A 25,011-nucleotide genomic window follows, 5' to 3' on the forward strand; every position below is an offset into this window, starting at 1 on the left:
ACTCTATTTGCAAAAGCATGCAAAGTAGATGGGGATGAAGATGCAACCACAGGGGGGCTGAAAAATCTAATTGGGGATCCCTTCATCATAAAAGACAATCTTTTGTATTTGGCAGACAGAGAGAAACCTAGGCTAGTCATTCCAAAAGAGTTTCGCCAAATAATCCTGCATGTGGGTCATACTGTGCCATGGGCTGGGCATCTGGGACAGGCAAAAACTTATGATCGCATTGCTCAGCGTTTCTATTGGCCAGGATTATACAGAGAGGTAATTGATTACTGTAAAACGTGCCATGAGTGTCAGGTTGTAGCTCCTAACAAACTTTCAAACAGAGCCCCTCTACAAGCATTACCAATAATGAGTGTACCTTATGAAAGAATAGCCATGGATATAATTGGTCCTCTGCCAAAGAGTAGCAAGGGTCACAGGTTTGCCCTGGTTATTTGTGACTACGCCACCAGATATCCAGATGTCTATCCACTGCGTTCCATGCAGGTCAAACATATAGTGCGGTGTTTGGTAGAGCTATTCTCTAGAGTTGGCATCCCTAAAGAGATCTTAACAGATCAAGGTACAAACTTTGTCCCATCTGATGAAGTCACTGTACTCACAACTTGGTGTTAAAGGGATCAGAACAACTCCATACCACCCTGAAACTGATGGTCTCGTAGAACGTTTTAATGGTACACTGAAACAAATGTTGAGAAAATGTATTGATGATACTGGCAAAGATTGGGATAAATGGTTGCCGTTCCTTTTGTTTGCATACAGAGAAGTGCCACAGGCTTCAACGGGTTTCTCCCCTTTTGAGTTATTATATGGCAGACAGGTCAGAGGCCCTTTGGATGTGCTGAAGGAGAACTGGGTGGCTGGTGAGGCAGTGGCAACAACAACCAACAGTATCATCTCCTACATTCTGCAGATGAGAGACAAACTGGACAGTTACAGAGAAACGGTCAAAGAACACATGCATGAAGCTCAACGTAAGCAGAAGGTGTGGTACGACAAACGTGCTCGTGAAAGAGAGCTGAAAGCTGGCCAGAAAGTCTTGATACTGCTCCCGACCGGCCCAAGTAAGTTACTAGCCAAGTGGCAAGGCCCTTATACAGTAACCCGAAAGGCAGGCCCTGTGACCTATGAAATTCTCTGTGCTGATGAAAGAAAGTGCAAACAGTTGTTGCATGTAAACCTTTTAAAAGAATATCATGACAGGAAAAACCAGAAGGCAGGTGGAGAACATGTTCTGATGATCCAAGATGTCCAGCTGGAAGAGGAGGATGTGTGGGAAGCAGAGGGGGCTGACATGGTGCCGCACAGAGAGAAGTGTAAACCCCAGGCCCCTCCGGAGCATCTGAGTTTGGATCAGTGGCATCAACTGGGTGAGCTTAAACAATCCTTCCCAGCATTGTTCTCAGAAAAACCTGGACGCACTGATGTGATAAAGCATAACATTGTACTGAAGGACACTAAACCTGTTCGCCTGAGGCCTTACAGAATTCCTGAAAGAATGATGGAACCACTGAGAAAGGAGGTACAGTTGATGTTGGACATGGGAGTCATTGAACCATCTAGAAGTGAGTGGTCAAATCCTATAGTGCTTGTTCCTAAGAAAAACACCACTGAACCTCGCTTCTGCTCGGACATGAGGAAGCTGAACAGCATTTCCTGTTTTGATTCGTACCCTATGCCACGGATTGACGAGCTACTGGAGAAGTTGGGGAAAGCTAAGTACATCACAGCTTTAGACCTCTGTAAAGGTTACTGGCAGGTGCCTCTTGAACCAGCCTGCAAAGAGTATACAGCTTTTCAGATTCCAGGAATGGGTTTGTTTCACTACACTGTACTACCCTTTGGTCTTCATGGAGCGCCTGCAACCTTTCAAAGGTTAATGGACCTTGTTCTTAATGATTGCACCAGGTTTGCAGCAGCCTACCTAGATGATGTGGTAATCTACAGTGAATCCTGGGAAGAACATCTGCAGCATCTTAAAGCTGTGTTGGGCAAGATACAGGAAGCCGGGCTAACCCTGAATGCCAACAAATGTTCCTGGGCTCAAGAGGAGGTAAAATACCTTGGATACCTGGTTGGACGTGGGCAAATACGACCACAAGTTGAGAAGATAAAAGCCATACAGGTAATACCCAGACCCCAGACAAAGAAGCAAGTGAGGTCCTTTTTAGGCCTGGTGGGGTGGTACAGAAGGTTTGTTCCCCACTTTGCTACATTAGCTGCCCCACTTACTGATCTAACAAAAAAATCTCCCACAAAAGTTGTGTGGAATGATGAGTGTGAAAATGCCTTCCAGGCATTAAAGAGGCAGATCTGTCAAGCTCCTGTGTTGCAGAGCCCGGACTTCACAAAACAATTTCTTGTGCAAGTTGATGCCTCTGGTGTTGGACTAGGAGCAGTGCTAGCCCAAGGAGAGCCTGGCAAAGAGAAGCCTATACTGTTCCTGAGTAAGAAGTTGTTTGACCGGGAAAAAAAATACTCTACCGTGGAGAAAGAGGGACTGGCTATAAAGTGGGCTATAGATTCATTGAAGTATTACCTTCTTGGAAGAGAGTTTGTGTTGCAGACAGACCACAAACCGTTGAAGTGGATGCAATCTAAGCAGCATCAGAATGCAAGGATTCTACGTTGGTGCCTAGCCCTCCAGCCATACCACTTCACCATACAGTATTGTCCCGGTAAGAATAACCTAATAGCTGACTATCTTTCTCACTTGCCTGACCTGTGCAAGCCAGAGGGGGAGGAGGTGTGAAATGTGATGAAGCGCACACACTCCCTCACTAACATTTTGGCTTAACAATTTGTTTGTTAAGAAAGGTAGTACATGTTTCTTCAGAGTTGTCTTTATTTCAGTTAAAGTTATAAAAACAGTTTACCTAGAAAAACTAGTAAAGGGCATCTAGATTAATTTGTCAGTCTGTAAAACACACAATCACAAAGTAATCACCATTTCCTTTGTTCAGACCTGGAAGCCATTTTGTGTCACTGCTCAAAGGGGGAGCACGCCTCCAAAGTACTCCTTATGTGTGCCGTATGAGTAGGCGGAGTCTTGGACGTGATTGGTCAGGAAATGAGTGATTTTATGAGTGTCAATTAGGTTAAAAACTATCCGTTTTAAGCAGAACTTGTTGTTTCTGAAGGTACAATGTTTATGTTGATGCAATTATGAATTTACTTAAGCCTTTAGGATTGTATTAAATGTAGACCACAGTGTTTAATTTTGTATTTAACCCTTCAGTCCGCTTTCAGAACCATGACCTGATTGGCCAGGTTGGATTGGGAAGGCGGGCAGTCTCCTATAAATGTGGTTGGGAAGAGAGGGGAGGGGGCATTTGGTGTTTGTTCCTTGCTGGTGAACGCAGCACCAGGCATGCAGTTTTTGTTTCTGTGGAATAATGTGGAAGGCTGAGAATAAAATGCCTGTCTATTTTTGCAAGAAAACCCTCTTTCCACGTATCGTTCTTTCACCTGCACCTCACTTTGTAACACACACCTTCAACCTTTTTCCAAATGAAGGATTTTGCAGTAGCTCAAAAGATGTCCTGTCATCCATGGTGAGTGAGGCTTATCCCCTCAAACTCTCAACATCCAAACACCTTATAGTGCTGAAAATGTTGAGTCCCCCAAAGTTGTATGTTAGAAATGCAAAGTACGGGTCCCCAGCACATAGAAACTGCAGGATGCTAGCTTGCATACAATTAGCATACATGGTGTTAATTAGCATGAATTACCATGAGGACAATGGTTAACAGAATAAACAATTTAAAAAAAAAAAAATCAATCCACAATCACAGAGTCTCGGATAATATTATTGTGATAGTATTGCAGCAAAAACTCTGCTGAGCCAAAGTTGTGGTAATGTGATACATTTGTAATTGTATTTTTTAAATATGTGTTTTAGTGATTATCAGAAAAAAAATACCAATCATGTGTTTTTGTTGCATGTTACCAAGCACTGGGATAAGACCAAAAGAAAAAACATTGTCTAGCACAAGATGTAGAAAACAACCATTAACTCTTAACTTAAGGGGAACTTGGCCTGTTGTCAAAATGCATACATGTTGTTCCTATGGTCTAAGACAGGCCACTAATACTAGTAAACATGTACATTGTGGATTTGTGATTTACAATTTGGCACCATTGACTATAAATCTGGACATATGTTACAGATGACACTGAGAAAACCAATGGAAATGTTCTGGGTATATTGATGAATTACATTTTTTCATAAAACTACAATATATTGGAGATATTTGGGGTCTAAAAAGCAAAACAAACATTCTGCGTGTCAACAAAGTTCTTATCCTATTTATTATTTAAGGTTCACTAAAGCACAACTCCACATTCCATGTTCTTGAATCGGATAATGTCATTTGATACATCTCTCCTGCTACTTCCAGCAGAACTGATTTATGAAGAGCTTGAAATAAAAACAAGATGGCAGTTGGTGCCGGAGATGCACAATGTCAAACTGGCTGTGATTCAAACCTCATGTCTAACACCATTGAAGCAAAGTTCCAAAAAGCTCTCCGCTCACAGTCCTTCAACACGCTGTGACTCCTTCAGTTGGATTAACACCTCTGAGCCACTGCTTCTTCTTTTCCTCCCCCTCACCTTTGAGATCATCAGGTGGAACATCTCGATGATGTTGAGGATCACCGAGAGGACGGCCATCGCCAACATGAAGACGATGAAGATGGTTTTCTCTGTGGGACGACTTATGAAGCAGTTCACCTGTGACCGGCAGGGGTATTCAGAGCATGTGATCTTAAGAGGCATTGGTATGAAGCCGTAGAGGTAGTACTGGCCTACGATGAAGGCCACTTCCAGCAGGATCTTGAACAGCACCTGCATCAAGTAGCTGGCCAGCAGGACGCCCTTCAGCTGCACCCGGCCAAATTCGTCTGAATACTTTGGGGCTTTATTCATCCTGATTTGACCTAGTTTCTGCTCTATGCGCCTCCTCAGCTTATTTTCTCTGCGAATCACCAGCAGGACATGGCCCAGGTACATGATGGTTGGAGTGGAGACCATGAGGATCTGGAGGACCCAGAAGCGCGTGTGAGACAGGGGGAAGTATTGATCGTAGCAGGCGTTCTTGCAGCCAACGCTCCCGGTGTTACACTCCATGTTGGATTGTTCGTCGCCCCATATTTTATCTACGCCAGCAGCCAGGATGAAGATCCTGAAGAGGAAGAGAACACTCATCCAGACCTTCCCCCCTACAGTGGAGTGGGACTGCACCTTGTCCAACAGATCTGACAGGAAGGACCACTCCCCCATGATGACGGCCTACGACAAAAGACAAAGACAGCAATGGTGATGAGAGACAGAAGGTTTCAAGTCGTACGTTGTGCAGAACATTTGACACATAGCACATTAAAGCTAAAAGTGAGACAAGTCATGGCAGAATACTTAGCACCACCTTTTAAACTGTGCTGAAAGGGGTGATCATTGTAGTTCAATGAGCACATTTTATTTTAAATAGTTTTATTTATATAAATCAGTGTTTCCCCTACCATTGTCTTGAAACGACTACCTGCACCCCCCCTGAAATTCAATTGTTTTTTTTTGTTATATATTATATATAAAGCGCCAAATCACAACAAAGTAATCTATCTACGGTCACTTTTCACATTGACCAGGTGCTATTTTATTAATTAAACCAAAAGTTTAAGTTATTTATCTAATTGATGTGCTCGTTCTACGGAACCCCTAAAGGGACATGAAAAAGAAAGTCGGGATAACGGGTTAGTATCTCGTGCGCACAGATACTAACCCCGACTTTTCTTTTTTCTCTCTCTTTTTTTTTTTTTTTTTTCATGTCCCTTTAGGGGCTCCACACGTTTCAGTATCCACTGCGTTGCTTTTTGCATTCTAATAATAAAATAAATATAGATAAAATAAATAATTAAAATATTGAAAGAATGAAGAAACGTCTTCACCAGCAAACCTGTGCAGAGTTCACTAAAAGCGCTGCATTAACGCCACGGCGCAAATACAAAATGCTGCAAGAAGCTCAAAACACAACGGAAACAGGGACACTAAAAAGTGATGCACTCAGCTGGGAGCAATGCACTTGTTGAAGTCACTCTCACTGGAAACGGACCCTAATGTATACGTTTTATTGGGGATTTATAACAATGTGTTCGCATGATTCCATATTTATTACATTACATTTAGCTGATGCTTGTATCCAAAGCGACTTACAATAAGTGCATTCGACCGAGAAGATACACACTTGAAGAAGACGGAATCATATAAGTACATCAGGTTTCATAGAGCCAAAACATTTTTTCTCTCTCCATTGACTTCAATACATTATTTTTCCGAAATAAGGTCCCATGGACCGGAAGTAGATGGGCGTGACTTCGCCACTCTATAGTAATTTATATACATATATATAGTATACATAGATATATATATATATACACTTATACACTTATATATATATATACGTTCCTCTTAATGAAATGTAGCTGTTTCTTTTCAGGATAGCAAAATACAAATATAATTAGGGAAGTCCAGCCTGTCAGATAGATAGGTTAGAGATCACAAAAAGACGGGAAAATAGCCAATCTGTGTGTTTCTATGGAGGCAGATTAACTCATATTATTAACCCAAAATCATCAGTGCATATGTTCACAAATGTATTTTTCATAATGCATAATGAAAGATGGCTATATATATATATTAAGAATAAAAGAATTTAATTATTGATTGACACCACAGTCAATATTAATGTAGCTGCAAGAATTTCCTGCCAGATTTCGAACACTTTCCTGTAGTTAATAACATATTTTCCTTTGTGTTGATAACATTTAAAGGCAACATTTTGCATTCCTAGACCGCTCATTAATCTAAATTAAATTCATGAAAGCAGTGAAATGTCAAATAATTCAATAATCCATTGTGGTTTTCCCATTTTAGCTGTTTTTAAAATGATATGTTTAAACAATACTAAAGCTTAAGACAAAAATAACTGTTCCTACCTCAGTAATGTTCAGCCAGTCGCTGACTAGCAATCTCTCACTTCCTTCTTATTGAGACTCACATTGCAAAATCATCAGATCTTCATGGGTCACAGTAACCCGCCCACACGCCAAGATAGAGAATACCGGTTCAAAGTAGTATTCTGGCAAAGCTTCGGGGGGGGGCGCTTGTGCTGGATGTGTTGGGGGGCATGTCTCTTCTGCCTGGGGCCCCCAGAGTGTCTTGCAGCACCACTGTTATCATACATCTGGCTACGTACACAGTTACAGTTAGGCCTTTGTTATCATGTGCTACTCTGATATTAGAAGAGTACATTCAGTATTTTCCCAACAGAAGCATTTTCTATTTGCAGCATTTTGGTTATTCAGTGCTTATAGTAAACACTGTGCATGTTTCGTCAAGTTGGTGAAGATCTTTCTTAACACATTTGTGATTTTATTTCTGCAGAGCATTTTTCCTAATGGAAGTGTTTTGCTTAGTAACGTGTTTGCACCTGTCGGCCACCGTACTTTTGGAATGAATGTTGTGATTCCTATCACCATTTCAATATACATAAATCTGAATCAATATGCATCCTATGTGATTCTTAAAACAGTAGGTCAGTCTTGAAAGAAGTTCTTAGTATCAGGCAGGTGATCTAAGTACATAGAGTACAGCCTTTTAAGTTCATATGTTATACTTATATCCTAACCGAGAGATGCTGTATTCACTCCACAAAAAGTGAAAAAGACAAACAAAACATTTAAAAAACAAAAGTAAAAATAAAAAAATAAGAAAGGGCTAAACAATTGAAACGATCAAACATGCTTCCTCTGAAATGGAATTCTAGTAATTCACCATAATATTTGACATTAGCAGTGTATGAAATGAGGACGTGCTTACAGTCTGGTTCACGGTGTGTGAGTCCTAATGGGAGTTTAGGTCAAATATGACTTGCATTGGGAGTTGATGACAGAAAAATGTTGTGTTAATCAATCAATCAATCAATCAACAACTTTATTAATCCCGCAAGGGGCAATTGGTTATGTTAGACATAATAAGGCTTGCTTTACAGGAACTGAGAGAGAAACATGATTTATCCGGTCATGACTAAGGACTTTTCCTGACACTTTCAAATAGTCAGAGCCACTAATATACTTTTGTTCTCATTTCTGCTTTTTCTGCTGAAGTATGTTTTCTTGTGTTTCAGTATTGGTGTATAGTCTACTGCCTATTATGCTTCATAAAAGGCAGCTTTTCCTATCATTAAAATCATTTTCTATATTAAATATCTTGGTTTCTCTTTTTTTTCTGAGGTCACATTGTTCTGTTGTCTGACACTTCAGTAAAAAACATCTTATTGATATTTCTGTTCTCTTTTATTTATTCGCATTGCATTTGATATTGAGGTAATCCAAAAGTAAAGTAATCAGGCTACAGTACTTATATATTTTCACACTCAGATTAGGTTACTGATTACATTGTTTTGAAGGTGACCAGTCATTGTAACGGAATACATTTTTAAAGTAACCCTCCCAACCCTGTTCATTCAGTAGTTCCCCGTTCTTAACTCAAATGAACATGTTAGACTTGATTCAAGTGGAAATTGGGATCCACACAGGGTGCTGAGTGAGAAACTTCACATTATAATCAGCTCAGCAAATGTCATTATTGCTGTGGTTTATTTCACCCCTCGAGCTGTGCGTGTGCTGCTGTTCCCTTTTCTCAGTTTAGTGCAATTTCACTGTGAGGTGGTGAGAAACTTAAACATTAGCCAGTGTTGGGAGAAGATCCTCTACTTAAGTCAAAGTACAAATACTATTGTCTTAATTACTCCATTACAAGTACAAGTTCTTATTTAAAAATGTAAAAGTACCAAATTATTAGCATCAAAATGTACTTAAAGTTTCAAAAGTACTAATTCTGCACAATGGCCCATTTCAGAATAATATAAAGTCCAGAAGTATTATCAACTAAATGTACTTCAATTATCAAAAGTAAAAGTACTTGTAATGCAGAATGGATCTTTTCACAGAATTGATTTATTATCGATTCTATATTATATTTTGAATACATATAAGAGCATTTGAGTATTGTAGTTTGTTTATGTGGACTACATTTAGATACTAGAAATACTGTGTAGATACGTAGTCCAATACTGCATTATTCCATATCCTCATATCAGTTCTTTTATAAAGTAACTGTGAGTGTTAAATTAAATGTAGCAGAGTAAAAAGTATAATATTTAATTTAGCATTAAATGGAAAATACAAATATGTCAAAAAATTACTTTAGTACAATACTTGAGTAAATATACTTATTACTTTCCACCACTCCAATTAGCAAATGGCATCAAGGCTTTGGGAACATGCAGAAAAGTATATCTGAATGATGAGTAGTTCAAAACACCTTATTACAGCTTGTTAGATACTGTATGTTAGAGGTTACAAACGATAGGAACATTCTGAGGAGTAAGAGAGTGTGAAGAAACCTTTTGGTTCAGAGTCAGCAAAATGACCACAAGGTTGAGTGAAACGAGAAGCGATGAGACTGAAGGGAGCGAATCTGAGTCAGTCTCTCCTAACTGTAGACCTCCCCAGTATTTAAGTCTCCTCTGCGTCTTTTGCTGTCCCGTGTGATGGACACATGGCAAAATATTTCTAATATCTGAAGCCGGACAGGTTAGTACATTATATGTTTCTCCAACCTCAAATTAAAACACTTTGATTAACATGTAAATGTGTCACTTAACCACTCTCTTCTGAGCTCTGGCGCTGCGTCGAGTGGCAGCCTGTTACAGCAGCTCCCTATCACTGAGTAGTTGGCTCTTTTCTGCTGTAACAATGTAAATGTCCCCTCTGTGGGACTAATAAAGGTATTCTGATTCTGATAAACATATTTTAGTTGACTCTACTGTTTGACAATGTCTGTAGATTATACTGTGTATACTGAATCAAATAATGTCTTACTTTCTAAGAATTGCAGGTAAATGAACCACATTCAGGGGGGGGGGGGGGGGGGGGGGGGGTGATAGCATGATATAGCCCAACATTCTCTACCAACTGGGCTAACAGGGCTATTTCTACAGTAAACAACGACAACATGGCCCAAGTAACTCTCAGGAAGGTTTCTTAAGACAGCAGGCAACATTACGGGCTGTACACATCAGGAAGAACATCTGAAATATATACTTTAACTTCATAATTCATCATCAAACCAACATTTTATTTCACATAACTGTTATGGTTAGTTGAAAGCTATAATATTTAGTTGATCCTTTTTAAACTTAAAGTGGACCTATCATGCTATATTTGAATAATATAGTGTAGGACCATACCTATATAAGGCATATTTATACTTTTTTTTTTTCAAAATACCAAACAGATCATGCATTTTAGCCATGCCTCATTTCGCTCAATTTGACATTTTTTAGCCCTGTTTTTGCAAGGGCAGATTCAGTGAGAACAGCACCACCTACAGGTCTGGCATATGTACTACAGCGTCTCCAGCGCTTTCGAACGGCAATGGCCGTGGCTGTCTCCTCCTGATTGGTGGAGTTGGCCCAATAGCCGTAGCGCCACTGTCCTGACGTCAGGACAGTGTTCAAATCTGGATCAGTTTTTATCAGATCCGTTGCAGCCCCTTTTTTAGAGATTTGGGTATGGAGGAAAATAGAGAGGGTTGTGTTTTCTGACACTTGGTGAGTTCCCTGGAACACCGAGGACACATATTCATGTATAAAAGACGTACAAAAGTGCATTTTGCATGATAGGTCCCCTTTAATATTATTGTTTTCAACTAACCTAATATAGTTATGTGAAATCTGTTGACATAATACATTAAAGTCAACGTTTCAGTTTATTTAGTGTACCATACTATTTTAAACACCGATGAATGGCGATGCAAAAGTTACTAATTCATTTGTGAACAAAAGATGGATATGGTAATGGGAGTTGAAGACTATTTTAAATATTTTTTGTGCGAACCCTGCCCACAATCTGTAGCTCTGTTAAGTTTCTGTGGACTGCTTTGAATACTTCATTTGGCACTGAGAACAGTTTCCTTGCTCTTGTATGAAGCTTCATAGTTCATTTGAATTATGTATTAGTTTATTCCACTCACTTTAACAAAACATGTACACTTCAAGCTGTTTTTGTAGCTCATGATGGAAAGGAGCAGGGGGAAGAAAAACTTATTTGATCTGCCCCTCATTAAAAAAAAAAAATCGATGGTCTCTCAGTCACACCTGCCTAACAATACTTACAGTAACATGAAACCAAAATTACAATCAATGGTCAACACAACAATTTACCATAAGCAAAACAGGTTACCTGACATCTTCATACTGTCTAATTATAATTTCTTTATTCAGTTTCTTTAACCTAAATATATTCATACAGCCCTTTAAATCATTTGGTAAATGATTCCACAGTTTAACGCCGACTACAGAGATACACACCTGCTTTAAAGTAGTCAGTGCAAACTGATGCTTAAAGTATCATTTTGTTCTATCTTGCTCATCCTCTAAAGATACAATTGTTTTGTTTACTTTCTGGTAGTATTCTGTGTGTTGCTTTATGCTTTTATTGAAATAGATCTTTACATTTGAACAGCCTTGTATTTGTGTGTTCTCTGGGATGTGATGTAATGTCTGTCTCCTCTCCTTCAGACATTAGCTTCCAGCCATGGGGGACTGGTCTTACATGTCCTCTCTGTTGGACAAGGTCCAGTCTCACTCCACGGTGGTTGGGAAGATCTGGATGAGCGTCCTCTTCCTGTTCCGGATCTTTGTCCTGGGAGCCGCCGTGGACAACGTCTGGGGGGACGAAGTGTCCGAGTTCTACTGCGACAGCCTAGAACCGGGGTGCAAACACTCCTGCTACGACTGGAGGTTCCCCATCTCCTACGTCCATTACTGGGTCCTGCAGATCACCTTCGTGTCCACGCCCACCCTGGCGTACCTGGGCCACGCCATCCACATCATCCACAGAGAGAAGAGGCAGATGGAGAAGCTGCGGGACGTCCCTGATGGAGCTGTCCGGAGGAGGCTGAGGTACACAGACGAGAGGGGGAAGGTGCAGATAACAGGCGTCCTCTTCTGCACCTACATGACCCAGCTGGTGTTCAAGATCCTCCTGGAGGTGGGGTTCTGTGTGGGACAGTTCTACATCTTTGGCCCCCCGTTCATGGAGCCTTACTTCCACTGCACCAGGTCTCCGTGTGCCTCTTTAACTGGGGCCGAGTGTTACGTTTCTCGTCCAAGAGAGAAGACCATTTTTGTGGTGTTCATGCTGGTGGTGTCAGGCGTCTCGGTGCTGCTCAACATCCTGGAGATGATTTACCTGCTGTGTGGCCGGAGGAGAAACAGACGGTACGAGCATCAAGCCCAGCAGGAGTCGCTCTTGTTACAGCAGCAGTCCTCCAACACGGCGCAGGAAGTTGCGAGGAACCAGTATGGAGGCCACCAACTGCTGCCCCCCCCCCCCAGGGCCCTACAGGCCCCGCCAGTGAGTACAAACACAAGGACTCAGATGTCAGCAAAGAGAAGGTCCCCTGATACATGAACACACACGTCAATCAAATGGAAACACATTTTTGCTCAATAATAAAGTTAAGGTGGTTTCTTTTCAAATTGTACTCACAATATAAACTGAAAAAAACTGAAATTAATTAAATTAGATTTAACATCACTGTATTAGGTTAGTTGAAAGCAATAATATGAAGTTTAAATAACATTTTATTAGGTTTAAATATTTGCTTTCAACTAACCTAATACAGTTATGTAAAAATTGTTGAGATGATACATTTAATTAAAGTCAACGTCTCAGTTTTTTCAGTGCACCAAAGACACTGCAAATATATGGATATATATATATATATATATATATTATATATTGATATTGATATTGAATATTCCTGTTTAGGAGTTGCCATTTATTCTATGAATGTATGTATCATAGAATGTTTTGGTATGAGGTAGAATATTTTTTTAAAGAAAAACGGGACAAAAACTACAACTCAAGGATAGAGACAATTTTACTTCAAAGGTGATAGTAAGGACGCAGATGTTTTCGGTACAATTCATTTTATTTTCAGGTAAATGTCATATTCCTTAAAAGGAATTTGGTTTGGCTGACTCCAAATCAAATTAGATTTTTTTTTACAAGCTAAACAATATAGTTGCATTATTAAAAACATTATGAATGAAAAGCAAATCAAAACTAATTGTGTATTTAACAAATATTTTATCTGAAATATTAAACTGAATTTTTCTATTTCTTATTTGTTTCTTTGATGTAATTGTTTTATAACTTTAATTATCTACCGCTGATGTGATCTTTTATGATTTTTGTGTACTGAGTAAATAAAGAGTAAATATATATCGTATAAACACACGTATTTATGTAAAACGTAACTACAAGTGTCAAATAAATGTAGTGCAGTAAAAGTATATACCTCTGAAATGTAGGGAAGTAGAAGTAAGTAGCAGAAACGGAAATACTCAAGTAAAGTACAAGTATCACAAAATTAAACTGAATTACAGTACTTGAGTAAATGTACTTAGTTACTTTACACCAGTGCTCTCTGGTTCTGTTTAGCTACAAAGGCGCTCTGGGATGTAGTTCCAGATAATCTCCAGAATTCATATCCTTTACTTAAGTAGAAGTACTTATACCCAGTTTTAGAAGAAGTGTGTGTGTGTGTGTGTGTGTGTGTGTGTGTGTGTGTGTGTGTGTGTGTGTGTGTGTGTGTGTGTGTGTGTGTGTGTGTGTGTGTGTGTGTGTGTGTGTGTGTGTGTGCACGTGTGTGTGTGCGCAGGTGTGTGCAGGAGTGTGTGTGTGTGTGTGTGTGCAGGAGTGTGTGCAGGAGTGTGTGTGTGTGTGTGCAGGAGTGTGTGGCACATTGGATGGCAGTACAAACACCAGGGGGCAGAGTCTTCTTCATGAATGAATGACTCTCTCTATCCAGTAGACGTTCCTGACAACTTGAATGTACTTTTCAATGAATACCAGCAGGTGTTGTCTACAATAAAACAAGGCAATAAACTAGATATAGTCAAACTTTGCTGAGCTCCCATGAAAAACAACCTTAAAGTATGGGTTTGAATTCTGTGTCTTAAAACAATATTTCACTGCATATTATGTGCATTTAAAAAAAAAAAAGTGTCTCCGAGATGATTCACTGCATTGAATTACACACATATTGCATGTCTTAACATCATTGGAGATGCTCTTCTCTTCTTTTGCTCTTTCTAGGGGGAGTGTATCCTTATCTGAATCGAGGTTTTAAGGGAATGTAAGCAATTCTCTTCACTCACATTTCCAAAGGAAGTGTTTTGAGGAAGTCAGAGTTGCTGAGTTGACAGCACTGGGACAGAGCTCTTGCTTAGCATGTGGAAAAAACATGACAACAGAGGGCAGTGTACGTGGAATCTGTGAAAGTTCAGTGGAGCCCAAAATGCTTCTGCCTGGACACTTCACATGACGGAAAATGGAAAGAAATATGCAGGTTCATGAGACTTCATGCCACAACCCCACAGTTTATTGACAAACTAATCAAGACTCAGATACACTGAAAACACTAAATCGTTGACAATAATATTAAAGGTCCCATGTCATGCTTTTCCGCTTATTACCCGTCCCCTTGTGTGTTATGAAGGTTTTTATGCATGTAAACGGTCTGCAAAGTCCAAAACCCTCAAAGTACACCCTGTAGCGAGTAAAACTCTAACACAGAAAAGACCTGTCTATGCTGCCCCAGAACGCCTCGTTGGAGATTTCTCTTTTTCTTCCTGGGTACAGTGACGTGCCCATACCCAAATGGACCCATGGGTCCAAATGGACCAATCCGTGGAGCCGTTACGTTACATCCGCGGAGCCGTTACGTTAAGTCCGCGGATTGGTCCAAATGGACCAATCCGCGGACTTCCTCACACACACGCACTCAGGCCCCGGCTCCAAATACAAATACGGCAAAACGCATCGGAGTAACGCAAATGCAACCGCAAAAAACCTTCCGTCCCCACGCAATATACACCGGATTGTGTCAAGCTCCACGAGACGGCTCCGTTGACATCCAAACGCTGGAAAAGCTGCAGTACATATGCCGAGCCTGTACATGGCGCTGTAACTTCCTCCACAAAAGCAGCAACTTCCTCCACAAAAGCAGCGAAGAAGAATGGTTGTCATGGCTGCACTTCTGTGTATTCTCCGCGGTGGGGGCCGACAGAACCGGGCAGAGTTTTTCGCCGGTCAGCGTGTGTTAAAGTTTAAATCTTCCGGACAAAATTATAAAAGTGCCGGTCAAAGGTCTTCTTTGTTATTTATTGAGCTTTAAAACAAATGAATAACGACGATATAATGATATATAATCATCAAATACACAGAGCCTGTCTCTTTTTCCTCTCTTCTGACAGCGTCAGTGTCTGTCTCATGCAGCAGCTGATCCTGTAATGAGTGACCCGACAGTAAAAATGAACATATTTATAACTAGTTTAGTTTGAGAGGTAATTAAAATAGCTAAGGGTGATGATCTGACTTGAAGTGTGTGTTTTGCTCCCGCTGCATCACAGCCGGAGGAGCTGCGTGTCTCCGTCCTGTCAGATTAGACTTCACTCGCGTTTATGTCCATATCGAGATAAAGATAAATAATCTGAATTCAAGGAGGAGCTCCTGTAGATGTTGCACAAAGAACTGTAGCATGGTCAGTAGCGACTGGAGCACGATAGCAACCCTGCGGGGGAGAGGCGGGGCTATGAAAACGAATGACCGTATAGGCGACTCCACGGCCCCGTTGGACCCCCCAGAGCGCTCCGTTCCCAGATCTATCCACCTTTGGACCCGTTGTCGTTTGCGGGGTCTGTTTCTACGTTTCCCTTACGGCCTCGTGGAGCTTAGAGGGCTATACGCATGAGAAATATGCGGATTCAACCCGTTTTCGTCCTCGTGGAGCCGGGGCCTCAATCTTTTCTCAGCTGCAGCTCCGCCGATTAGCTCCTCCCTGAGACAGCGGGACGCGGCGAGGCTGTGAGTCAGTGTGTGAGCACACACACAAACTCCCAGCCAGGCTGCGGGTGTGTGTGTGTGTGTGTTCGGGCTGGTTTCGGGCTGGGTTTCGCTGTGTCTCGCTGTCTCGCAGACGGCATGGGCTCATAGGGAGGGGGGGGGGGGGGGGGGGGGGGGGGGGGGGGGGGGGCAGGAGCTCCAACAAGCCGTTTAGGACAGAGAGTGAATACACATACTATACAGAGATGCTGTATGAGAAACCAATGTGAGTTTGGAACATTGAACAATGTAAATCTATTTTAGTATACCTCAACAATGGAATTATGATCAGTAGAAATGGCCATGACATGGGACCTTTAAGTTGAAATAGGTTCAACTTCACATTATTGATTTCAACTAACCTAAGTTATGTGAAATTTGTGGACATAATACATTTAATTAAAGTCAACGTTTCAATGTTTTCAGTGTAAAGTCTCCTTAAACCCGGACAATTCAATTTTCAGATGGAACTTTGATAACACACATATTAAGAATGTGATATATGTGGATTAAGAAAATGATATCAGAATTCAAATGTCCTATAAAAGATCAAATAAAATACACATTTTTACATAAACATAAGAAGTTATACTTAAAGTGTAAATTTTACTAAAACATAGAACATGTATATTACAAAATATGCAGTGGTGTATAAGTATGTTAAAGGCTATATTACACAGCTAGTTTATTCAGCTTTGTTTCATTTAAATGTTGCTTCATGATGCTATTTTTACCTAAATTAGTAAATTGATTATCTACTTTGCTCCATTAAGTAAGGCATGAAATCTAGGCTTGTATACAACATATTTTGGCATCGTTGAGGTAATGTGTTATTTCCCTAGAAGTCCTGTCCCCTTTGTATTTATACCATTAAAACCATTGCACAAGTCAAATCCTTGAAGGTTCAGGGCTTAAGGCCTTATGGGGGACTTTGAGATTGGGCCCTCACCTCACCCTCTATGGATGAGGTCACAAGGTCATATGAGAGAGTTAGACTGTGTGTATTTTACCCCTGAGTGGCTGTGTATTTTTCCCTGATAAGTCTGTAGCGCACGTGTTTACCTGTCTGTCTGGAAAACCTGGAAAACATGGGTAATTGTGGACTACTTTCGAAGCAATGGAAAACACCTGGACAATGAGAGGAGAAGTTAAATGTCCTGGAAATTGTTTATCTGGAACATGTTTTATTTGTAAGTGTAAGTCTGGTGATTTTATCCTAACAAATCCCCATCACCAGAGCAGCAGAGTGATACCGCTGAATGCTTTCTGACTCTCCTCTGTCTGTGGCACTTGTGTTCCTAATAAAGGCACAACTCTTTACAAATAACTCACAACTATAGATTTCGCAAAGGCTTAGAAAATAGAAAGGTGGAGGAATGGGTCCTATAAACGAGTCAGCATTTTACCACTTTGGTTCCCTTCCCTTGAGGGATTGTTGAACATGTTTTTGAATAGATGCCTGAAATGAGATCTGTGGTTAATACAAACTGAAAAGATGTTCTAGAACATAACAAATGTCAGTAAATACACCAAGCTGAAGCTTCAATGTCATATAAGCAGCTAACTAGTGACTAAATCATCATCACGCCGAACATTAGCCGCTGTTAGCTTAGCGGTGGTAATGTGCAGCCAGGTGACTGTGATTAGTTTCTTCATAGGCTAACACCCCTGCTGAAAAAAACAGCTTAGACCAACTTAGCTGACCAGCTAAGTTGACCAGCCTGGCTGGTTTAGAGGGGTTTTGGACACTTTAGCTGGCCAGGATGGCTGGTTTAGCTGGTTTAGCTGGTGCACCAGCTAAACCAGCTAAACCAGCCAAACCAGCCACCAGCTAAACCAGCCATCCTGGCCAGCTAAAAAAAACAGCATAGACCAGCATAGTATGCTGGTATGCTGGGATGGTCACCAGCATCCATCTATCACCAGTTTATGTTTAATAATAGTATTAAATATACCATGCTGGAAGCTTACCAGGATTCCAGGTGACCAGCATACATTAAATACTGGTATGATTATTTAAACTAGAGAACATAAATATATTACAAAGATTCATTGTGTCATGTATTCTGGTATCTACCAAAATAAAGTGCTATATAATATAGTGTTCATAACAGTATTTCAATTTAATAAATAGCAATAAATAGCTAGTTAATATAATAAAATACACAGTAACAATACAAATTAAAACTGCGGTCGCAGAAGTGCGCGCAGTGATGAGCGGGCCCTCGCGTCCGTGCGCCTGTCGGGGAGGGCAGCTAGTCGTCCCTGCGTCAAACAGACGTGCGCGAGTCCTCCGAAATGAGCTGTTTGTCATTTCTATAATTTTCGCGTCCCAGACTCCCAGGTCCTCTGGCAGCGACCCGGAAACGGATGTCGGCGCGCCGTCTCGAAGGAAAACAAATTTCTCTAAAGGCTCGTCGAGGATCGATCATCGAGGAGGCTGTCTGGAGGAGCCGTAACCGAGGATACACTGATTTAGAGGAGAGAGGAGTCTCTCTGGAGGAGCTATAACCGAGGGTACAAAGATGTAGAGGAGAGAGGAGAGAGGAGTCTCTCTGGAGGAGCTATAACCGAGGGTACACTGATGTATTCTCCGGAGTCGATTTCAGCCAACAGTGATGTTTAAAAGAGGCGTGACGCATGGCTGGACTTATGTCAACGAAGCACAGCTCTGCAAACTGTTCCCATTGTGATTATAAGTTATTTAAGATGATCAAATGTGCATCAGACTTTCTGCCCTTTACCGTTTGTTTACTCACTAATCACATCTCCCCTGGATGTTAGGCTATTTATTATACAACTGCTTTCATTGTGACGCGATGTTTACAGTGAGAACAGCTGCTGAGGTCAGTGCAGAAAGCAGAACAGTGTGTATTATATATATCGCTCAATAATATATGTAACAGGCCTACATTTCACACTTTATTTGTAGGCTTCAGGAGATATCTACAAAAAAACAGTAGGGTTAGGGTTAGGGAGTGTAGAGGTGTCTGTTGTAATGAATATGCCGCCAGCAAAGGGCGTTGTTGGACAAACAGTAGGTGAGTGTGTGTGTGTTTGTGTGTCTGTTTGTGTGTGTGTGTGAGAGTTGATGTGCCGGGCAGACAGGCGGGTCTCAGTAGCTTAAGGTAGTATCTGACATATAAATGGTCAAAAATTGTACATTCTCCGTTAGCTTACGAGCTCCATGTTCAAGCGATCGACTATTCCTTCGCAATGTAGCATCACTTTGGATATTCGCTTAAATTGTCCTGGATTGGAATTTTTCCGATCATTTCCCTATGATGAATTAGCAAAAATGTGCTTAAAATGCATGAAAAACGCACATTTTTCGAAATTGCCGACTTTCTGGGGGGCGGGGCTAATGAAAAGCAATTTGAAATATGTGTGCAATCATAATAGCAATGTGGATACAGTGTTTCGTGAATACCGGCAAAACTATATTGGAGTAATTTGCGACATGTAAATCGTCAAAAATGGTGTATTCGCTGTTAGCTTACGACCTCCACGAGTGATTTTTCAAAAATGTGCTCCGCAATTAAGTATCATATTGGATAGGGGCTGAACTTGTCCTGGATTGGAATTTTTCCGATCATTCCCCTAGGAGGAGTTTGCAAGAATGTGCTTAAAATGCATGAAAAACGCACATTTTTCAAAATGGCCGACTTCCTGGGGGGCCGGGCTAGTGGAAGGCAATTTGAAATATGTGTGCAATCATAATAGTAATGTGTATACAGCGTTTCGTGATTATCGGAAAAACTATATGCGAGCAGTTTGGAGCAATTTGCGACATGTAAATCGTCAAAAATGGTGTATTCGCTGTTAGCTTACGACCTCCACGAGTGATTTTTCTAAAATGTGGTCCGCAATTAAGTATCATATTGGATAGGGGCTGAACTTGTCCTGGATTTGAATTTTTCCGATCATTCCCCTAGGAGGAGTTTGCAAGAATGTGCTTAAAATGCATGAAAAACGCACATATTTCAAAATGGCCGACTTCCTGGGGGGCGGGGCTAATGGAAGCTATTTACAAATATGTCCCCAATTCCATGAGGAATGGCTGTGCCAAAAGTCGTGAAGTTCTGAGAAACTATATGTGACTACCACACAATAGGGGGCGCTAGTGAGAAGTCTTTATGAAAAATTCCTTTTTTTTCTACATTCTCGAAAAGGTCGTGGGCTCTGACGTGTGTCCCAAGTTTTGCGTCCGAAGCTCATTTTATGCTATCGCAATTTAAAAAAAAATTATAGGCCACGCCCACATTCTGAATTTGTTGCGACACTTTAAATCTCAGTTCGTAGTCACCCCGAGAGTATGTGTAAAGAAAAAGAAAAAGAAATCGTCCATCCGTTCTTGAGTTATAAATTGGTGGCGTTTTTGGCGCCCCCTATAGCCCAAACTGAAAATGCTTTGGTGTGCATATTCCCCAAGACAGACTGAACCTAGCCACCAAAATCTGTGATATATGGATATATTGTTGATGAGTTATGAGCATTTCTTTCTAAGCCCCGCCTTTTGCGAGTACGTTTTGATTCATGGCGGCAATATTTATCTTCTGAACATGCTAATTTTCTATGGTAAAGTGTGTTACCATTCACCGATGCTGTATACTAAGTTTTGTGTCGAAAAACAAAAAATTCAAATTTAAGTGAATATTTCACTGTTTTTAACATTATGCTAATTTAAAAAAAGTAGGCGGAGCTTAGGGCTCCAAGAGGATTATTTGTAGAGCAGGTCAAGATGGATAAGTGTGCAAAATGTCAGGTCATTCCGACTTACGGTGCGACTTTGTAAATGTTTCCAAAAATGGAAATGGCCATAGGTGGCGCTAGAGAGCATGTTGGACAATTTGAACACATTGACTCCAGAATATTGAATTTTTCACCGATCCTGGAATCCGTGCAAAATTATACAACTTTTGAAGCATCCTAAAGCCCTCAAAAACTAAGAATAATACGTAGGAAAACAATAGGTTCCTCGCACTTCGTGCTAGGACGCCGTTGGGTCCTAGCGCTCCGTGCTCGGGCCCTAATAACAACCAACCTGCAAATCAACCTACACATCAAAATAAATATATTATCTATAACCGGTGCATTTGATTTAAAATAAAAGTAATAAATATAATTCAATATTTAAATGGTAACAAAAACAGTAACACTATGAGGGATAAGAAAAAGGCAACAAAGAAAGTGTTTTTTGTTTTTCCTTGTTCATGTCCATAATGTTTCCCGTTGTGTAGCGTCTGTTAAGCCACTTCTTGAAGCAAACTGAAAAGAAATGTACAGATAATAGTACACTGTAAAAAGAAAACTTGACATTTACGTTAACATTTGGGCTGCTGTGGTTGCCAGAACTGTTAAAGTATGGTAAAATACATTACAAATGACAGTTGGTTGGCATAGAGATAGAACACGTTCCACACGGAGCAGCAACCATCCGGCTGGGCCTTTTGCTGCATATCATCTCCTCCCTCTCTCTCTCTGGTGTTAGGTTCCAGTAGATCTCTACTATCCAATACAACTGAAATTCCCCAAAAAATCATATTAAAAAAAGTTAAAAACATTAACTTGCTTTTGGCATTGAAATGGATTAGAATCTCACCTTTTTCCTGGATGTCAGGAAGGCCAGGAAGTCGTTCCCTTCAAGTCCGCAACCAGTCATAGGAGTTCAAATGCAAAGCCTGAACGATGACAAGAGCGGGAGACTTACATTTTACAATTATATTTTAAATTAATACCAGAGTAGTGTATACATAGGCCCTGTACGACATGCAAAGAACAGATCAAATCCCCTGACAGACTCACACACTTTGGTGATGTCCTCATCTGATAATGTTTCATTTTTTAGCAGCAAAGTAACATTACTCAAAGTATGTCGGACCCAACTCATTTACAGTATGTTTTGCATCTCCTCAACAATGGTCTATATCAGGGCTTCTCAAACTCCGGACCAAGATCCGGATCCGGACCGAACTGCAAATCAATCCGGACCGAACCCTGTGTCCCATTATAAAAAAATAAAAAAGAATAATAAAAAAAAATAAAGGGGGGGGGACCCTGTATAAAGTTCACAACTGGACCTTTAATAAAAAAGTTTGAGTACCCCTGGTCTATCATTGAGTAGAAAAAAACTGTCCCTACAATTTCAGGTAGATTAACACACATTTGTAAGAAAAGTTTACAATGAAGCATCCTCTTTGTATTAAGCGAGCTGCCACACAAAGTACAGCTTAACATGCTAACCTTTGGTGAGCTACAGTTAGCTAACTTCATGTTAAACACAAAACCTCTAATGGCATTACATTGACAATTTTAAACAAAACTTAACTCTCTCAACTTGTAAGATAACGTTAAGTTAAGTTACCCTTAAATAACTACATCACGTTTTTCAGGGAAAACACAAACTGCAGAAAACGTTAGCTGCTAACTGTTGTTAGCTAAGACAGCTAGCTCTTGTTAAGGGAAGTACCATTAGCCCCCTAGCAAACGTAAGGTTAAGTTAACATTGACGTAACGTTGTAAGAAAGCAAAACGAACCTTCGAGAAAGCTTTTATTCTCAGACTTGGTGAAATTGTGTGGGGTTGCTTACCTCCAGAAGGACTTTTAGTGCGTTTCCCAATAGACAGAGCTCTCAGAGCGGTTCCTCTCAGAAGAGAGCATTTTTAATATACAATATTTCTCTGTTAATCTCCAAAAACAGCCATAAACCTCAGGTTATTTTTAATGTCCTCAACTCTATTATTAATCCCTGTGATGTTTCTTCTATTGTGCCATCACCTACTCTCTGTGATAAGTTTCTTACATTTGTTATTGAAAAAGTATCTGCACTTAGGCTAGCCCACACTAGTGCTACCCCAGATCCTGCTCCTTTTCTGTGCCCTGCTGTCCTCGACCACTTTGAGCCTGTATCCCTCTCTTCTCTCTCGGATGTAGTCAAGCACCTGCGGCCGACAAACTGCACCTCAGACAGCATTCCCTCTCGCTTTCTCAGAGATGTTTTTGAATCAGTTGGAAGTATTTTATTACTAATAAACACCTCCCTTAGCTCAGGATGTGTTCCAGCTGCCTTCAAACATGCAGCAGTTGATGGACTGCTTGATGGAGATAGAATCCTGGCTGAGCAAAACGTCCTCAACCTCAACGAGAGCAAGACTGAGGTCATCTTTTTTGGACCCCAACCTCCAGCCTCTCCGGTTGATATTCTGGGCTCTCTCAATGAAAACATCCTCCCCTCTGTCATGAACCTTGGAGTGACCTTCACTAGCACTTTTAAATTCGACAAGCAGGTCAGCACCGTAGGCAAATCCTGCTTTTTTTAAATAAGACTATTGGCCAAGACCAAGTCGTTTTTATCTTTTAAAGACCTAGAAAGGGTTATTAATGCCTTTGTTACCTCAAGACTGGATTACTGCAATGCTCTGTATGTGGGTATGGACCAGGCCTCAATTAAACGCCTGCAGCTAGTCCATAACACAGCTGCACGTCTTCTGACTGGCCACAAAAAGCGTGACCACATCACCCCAATTCTGGCTTCCAATTCGGTTCCGAATTGATTTTAAAATCCTTTTATTTGTTTTCAAAGCCCTAAATGGGCTGGCTCCTGCCTATATAGCCGAACTCCTCCATCGCTACACCCCAGCCAGAGCTTTAAGGTCTGCTGACCAGCTGTTGCTGATAGTGCCCAAGACCAGGCTCAAAACCCGAGGGCACCGAGCCTTCGCAGCAGCTGGCCCCAGGCTCTGGAATAGTCTGCCCCTCCATGTGAGGTCGGCCCAGACACTAGGGGTTTTTAAATCCTCACTAAAGACTCACTTCTTCTCCCTGGCCTTCTAGTCAGAGCGGAGTATGACACCTGACTATTCCCTGTGTTTTTGTTTTTTATATTTTTGTTGTAAATTATTGTCTTTTATTGTGATTGTAGTAATGTGTTTTTTATTACATACAGCACTTTGGCTCGACCAAAAATCGCTTTTAAATGTGCTATATAAATAAAACTTGATTTGATTTGATTTGATTCAACCACTGCCGTCTCGGCGTTCCCCCGTGTCCCGCCCTCTCTGTCTGTCTGTGTCTGTTTCAGTTTCGCCAGCAAGACTGCTGGTAGACCAGCATAAAGACCAGCTTCACCAGCATAGACCAGCTTAACTACCAGCATAGACCAGCATGACATCCATGCTGGGCTATGCTGGTTTAGCTGACCAGGCTGGCCAGCTTGTCCAGTCTGGTAAACCAACTAAACCAGCCTAACACCAGCTAAAACCAGCTAAAACCAGCTAAAACCAGCAACCATCTTAAGCTGGTCTATGCTGGTTTTTTCAGCACGTACCTAACATTAGCTTTTTACTTTAGGTGATTGCATTTACACTTTAAAAATCATAAAGTGCAGTTAATATATGCATATTATCCTGTTAAACAAGTATAATAGATTTAAGTTTGCCACAGATCTACATTTCAATATTTCAAATCCAATGGAAAATAGCTTTTTGTTGAGAGAGCCCTTGCGATGCTAATCTTCCCAGTCGCCTTTCAAAAAATGTAATCTCTGCACCACAATGTAAGAGTCAACTGTTCGCCAATTAAAAAAAACACATAGACCAAACACCAACACACCAATCTGACATACATGAAATAAAGAAAAACGACAATCACAAAAAATACAACAACTGTTGATCAAACATTTTTCTTACAACATGCTGAATGCATGGTTCTTATAGTGTCTGTACAGCTCACATTAGTGTTTTACTATAATAAAATCATTAGTTTTATAGTGTCCGCTATCCTAGAAGGAGTGTTCAACAAGACTTCCCCCTGTAGCCATAAGGTGCATGTGGAGACTATGTGAAATGGTATCAATTAACCTTAAAGATGTTACACTGAAAAATGGGTTTGGCTTGAACTTAAATTCAGAAGAAGGTTTTTTCTCACAGAATATTATTCAACTTCAGTCTAAAAGTTTTGATACTGGCCTAACGTTTATCCGCTAAG

General features: G+C 40.7%; 1 protein-coding gene and 1 pseudogene across 1 annotated transcript; one reads left to right on the forward strand and one right to left on the reverse strand.

Moving 5' to 3' along the window:
• Window positions 1–2,836: 2,836 nt before the first annotated feature.
• On the reverse strand, window positions 2,837–7,075 carry LOC117498469 (gap junction Cx32.2 protein-like). The gene is made up of 2 exons (XM_034150593.1): window positions 7,002–7,075; window positions 2,837–5,301 (listed from the first exon to the last, which is right to left on the reverse strand). The coding sequence occupies exon 2, from the start codon at window positions 5,290–5,292 to the stop codon at window positions 4,543–4,545; it is 750 nt and encodes a 249-aa protein (XP_034006484.1). The 5' UTR covers window positions 5,293–5,301; window positions 7,002–7,075; the 3' UTR covers window positions 2,837–4,542.
• A 2,466-nt stretch (window positions 7,076–9,541) lies between these two features.
• Window positions 9,542–12,700, forward strand: LOC117498466 (annotated as a pseudogene).
• The last annotated feature ends 12,311 nt before the right edge of the window (window positions 12,701–25,011 follow it).

This window comes from Trematomus bernacchii, unplaced genomic scaffold (genome assembly GCF_902827165.1).
Source record: "Trematomus bernacchii unplaced genomic scaffold, fTreBer1.1, whole genome shotgun sequence".
Taxonomy (NCBI): domain Eukaryota; kingdom Metazoa; phylum Chordata; class Actinopteri; order Perciformes; family Nototheniidae; genus Trematomus; species Trematomus bernacchii.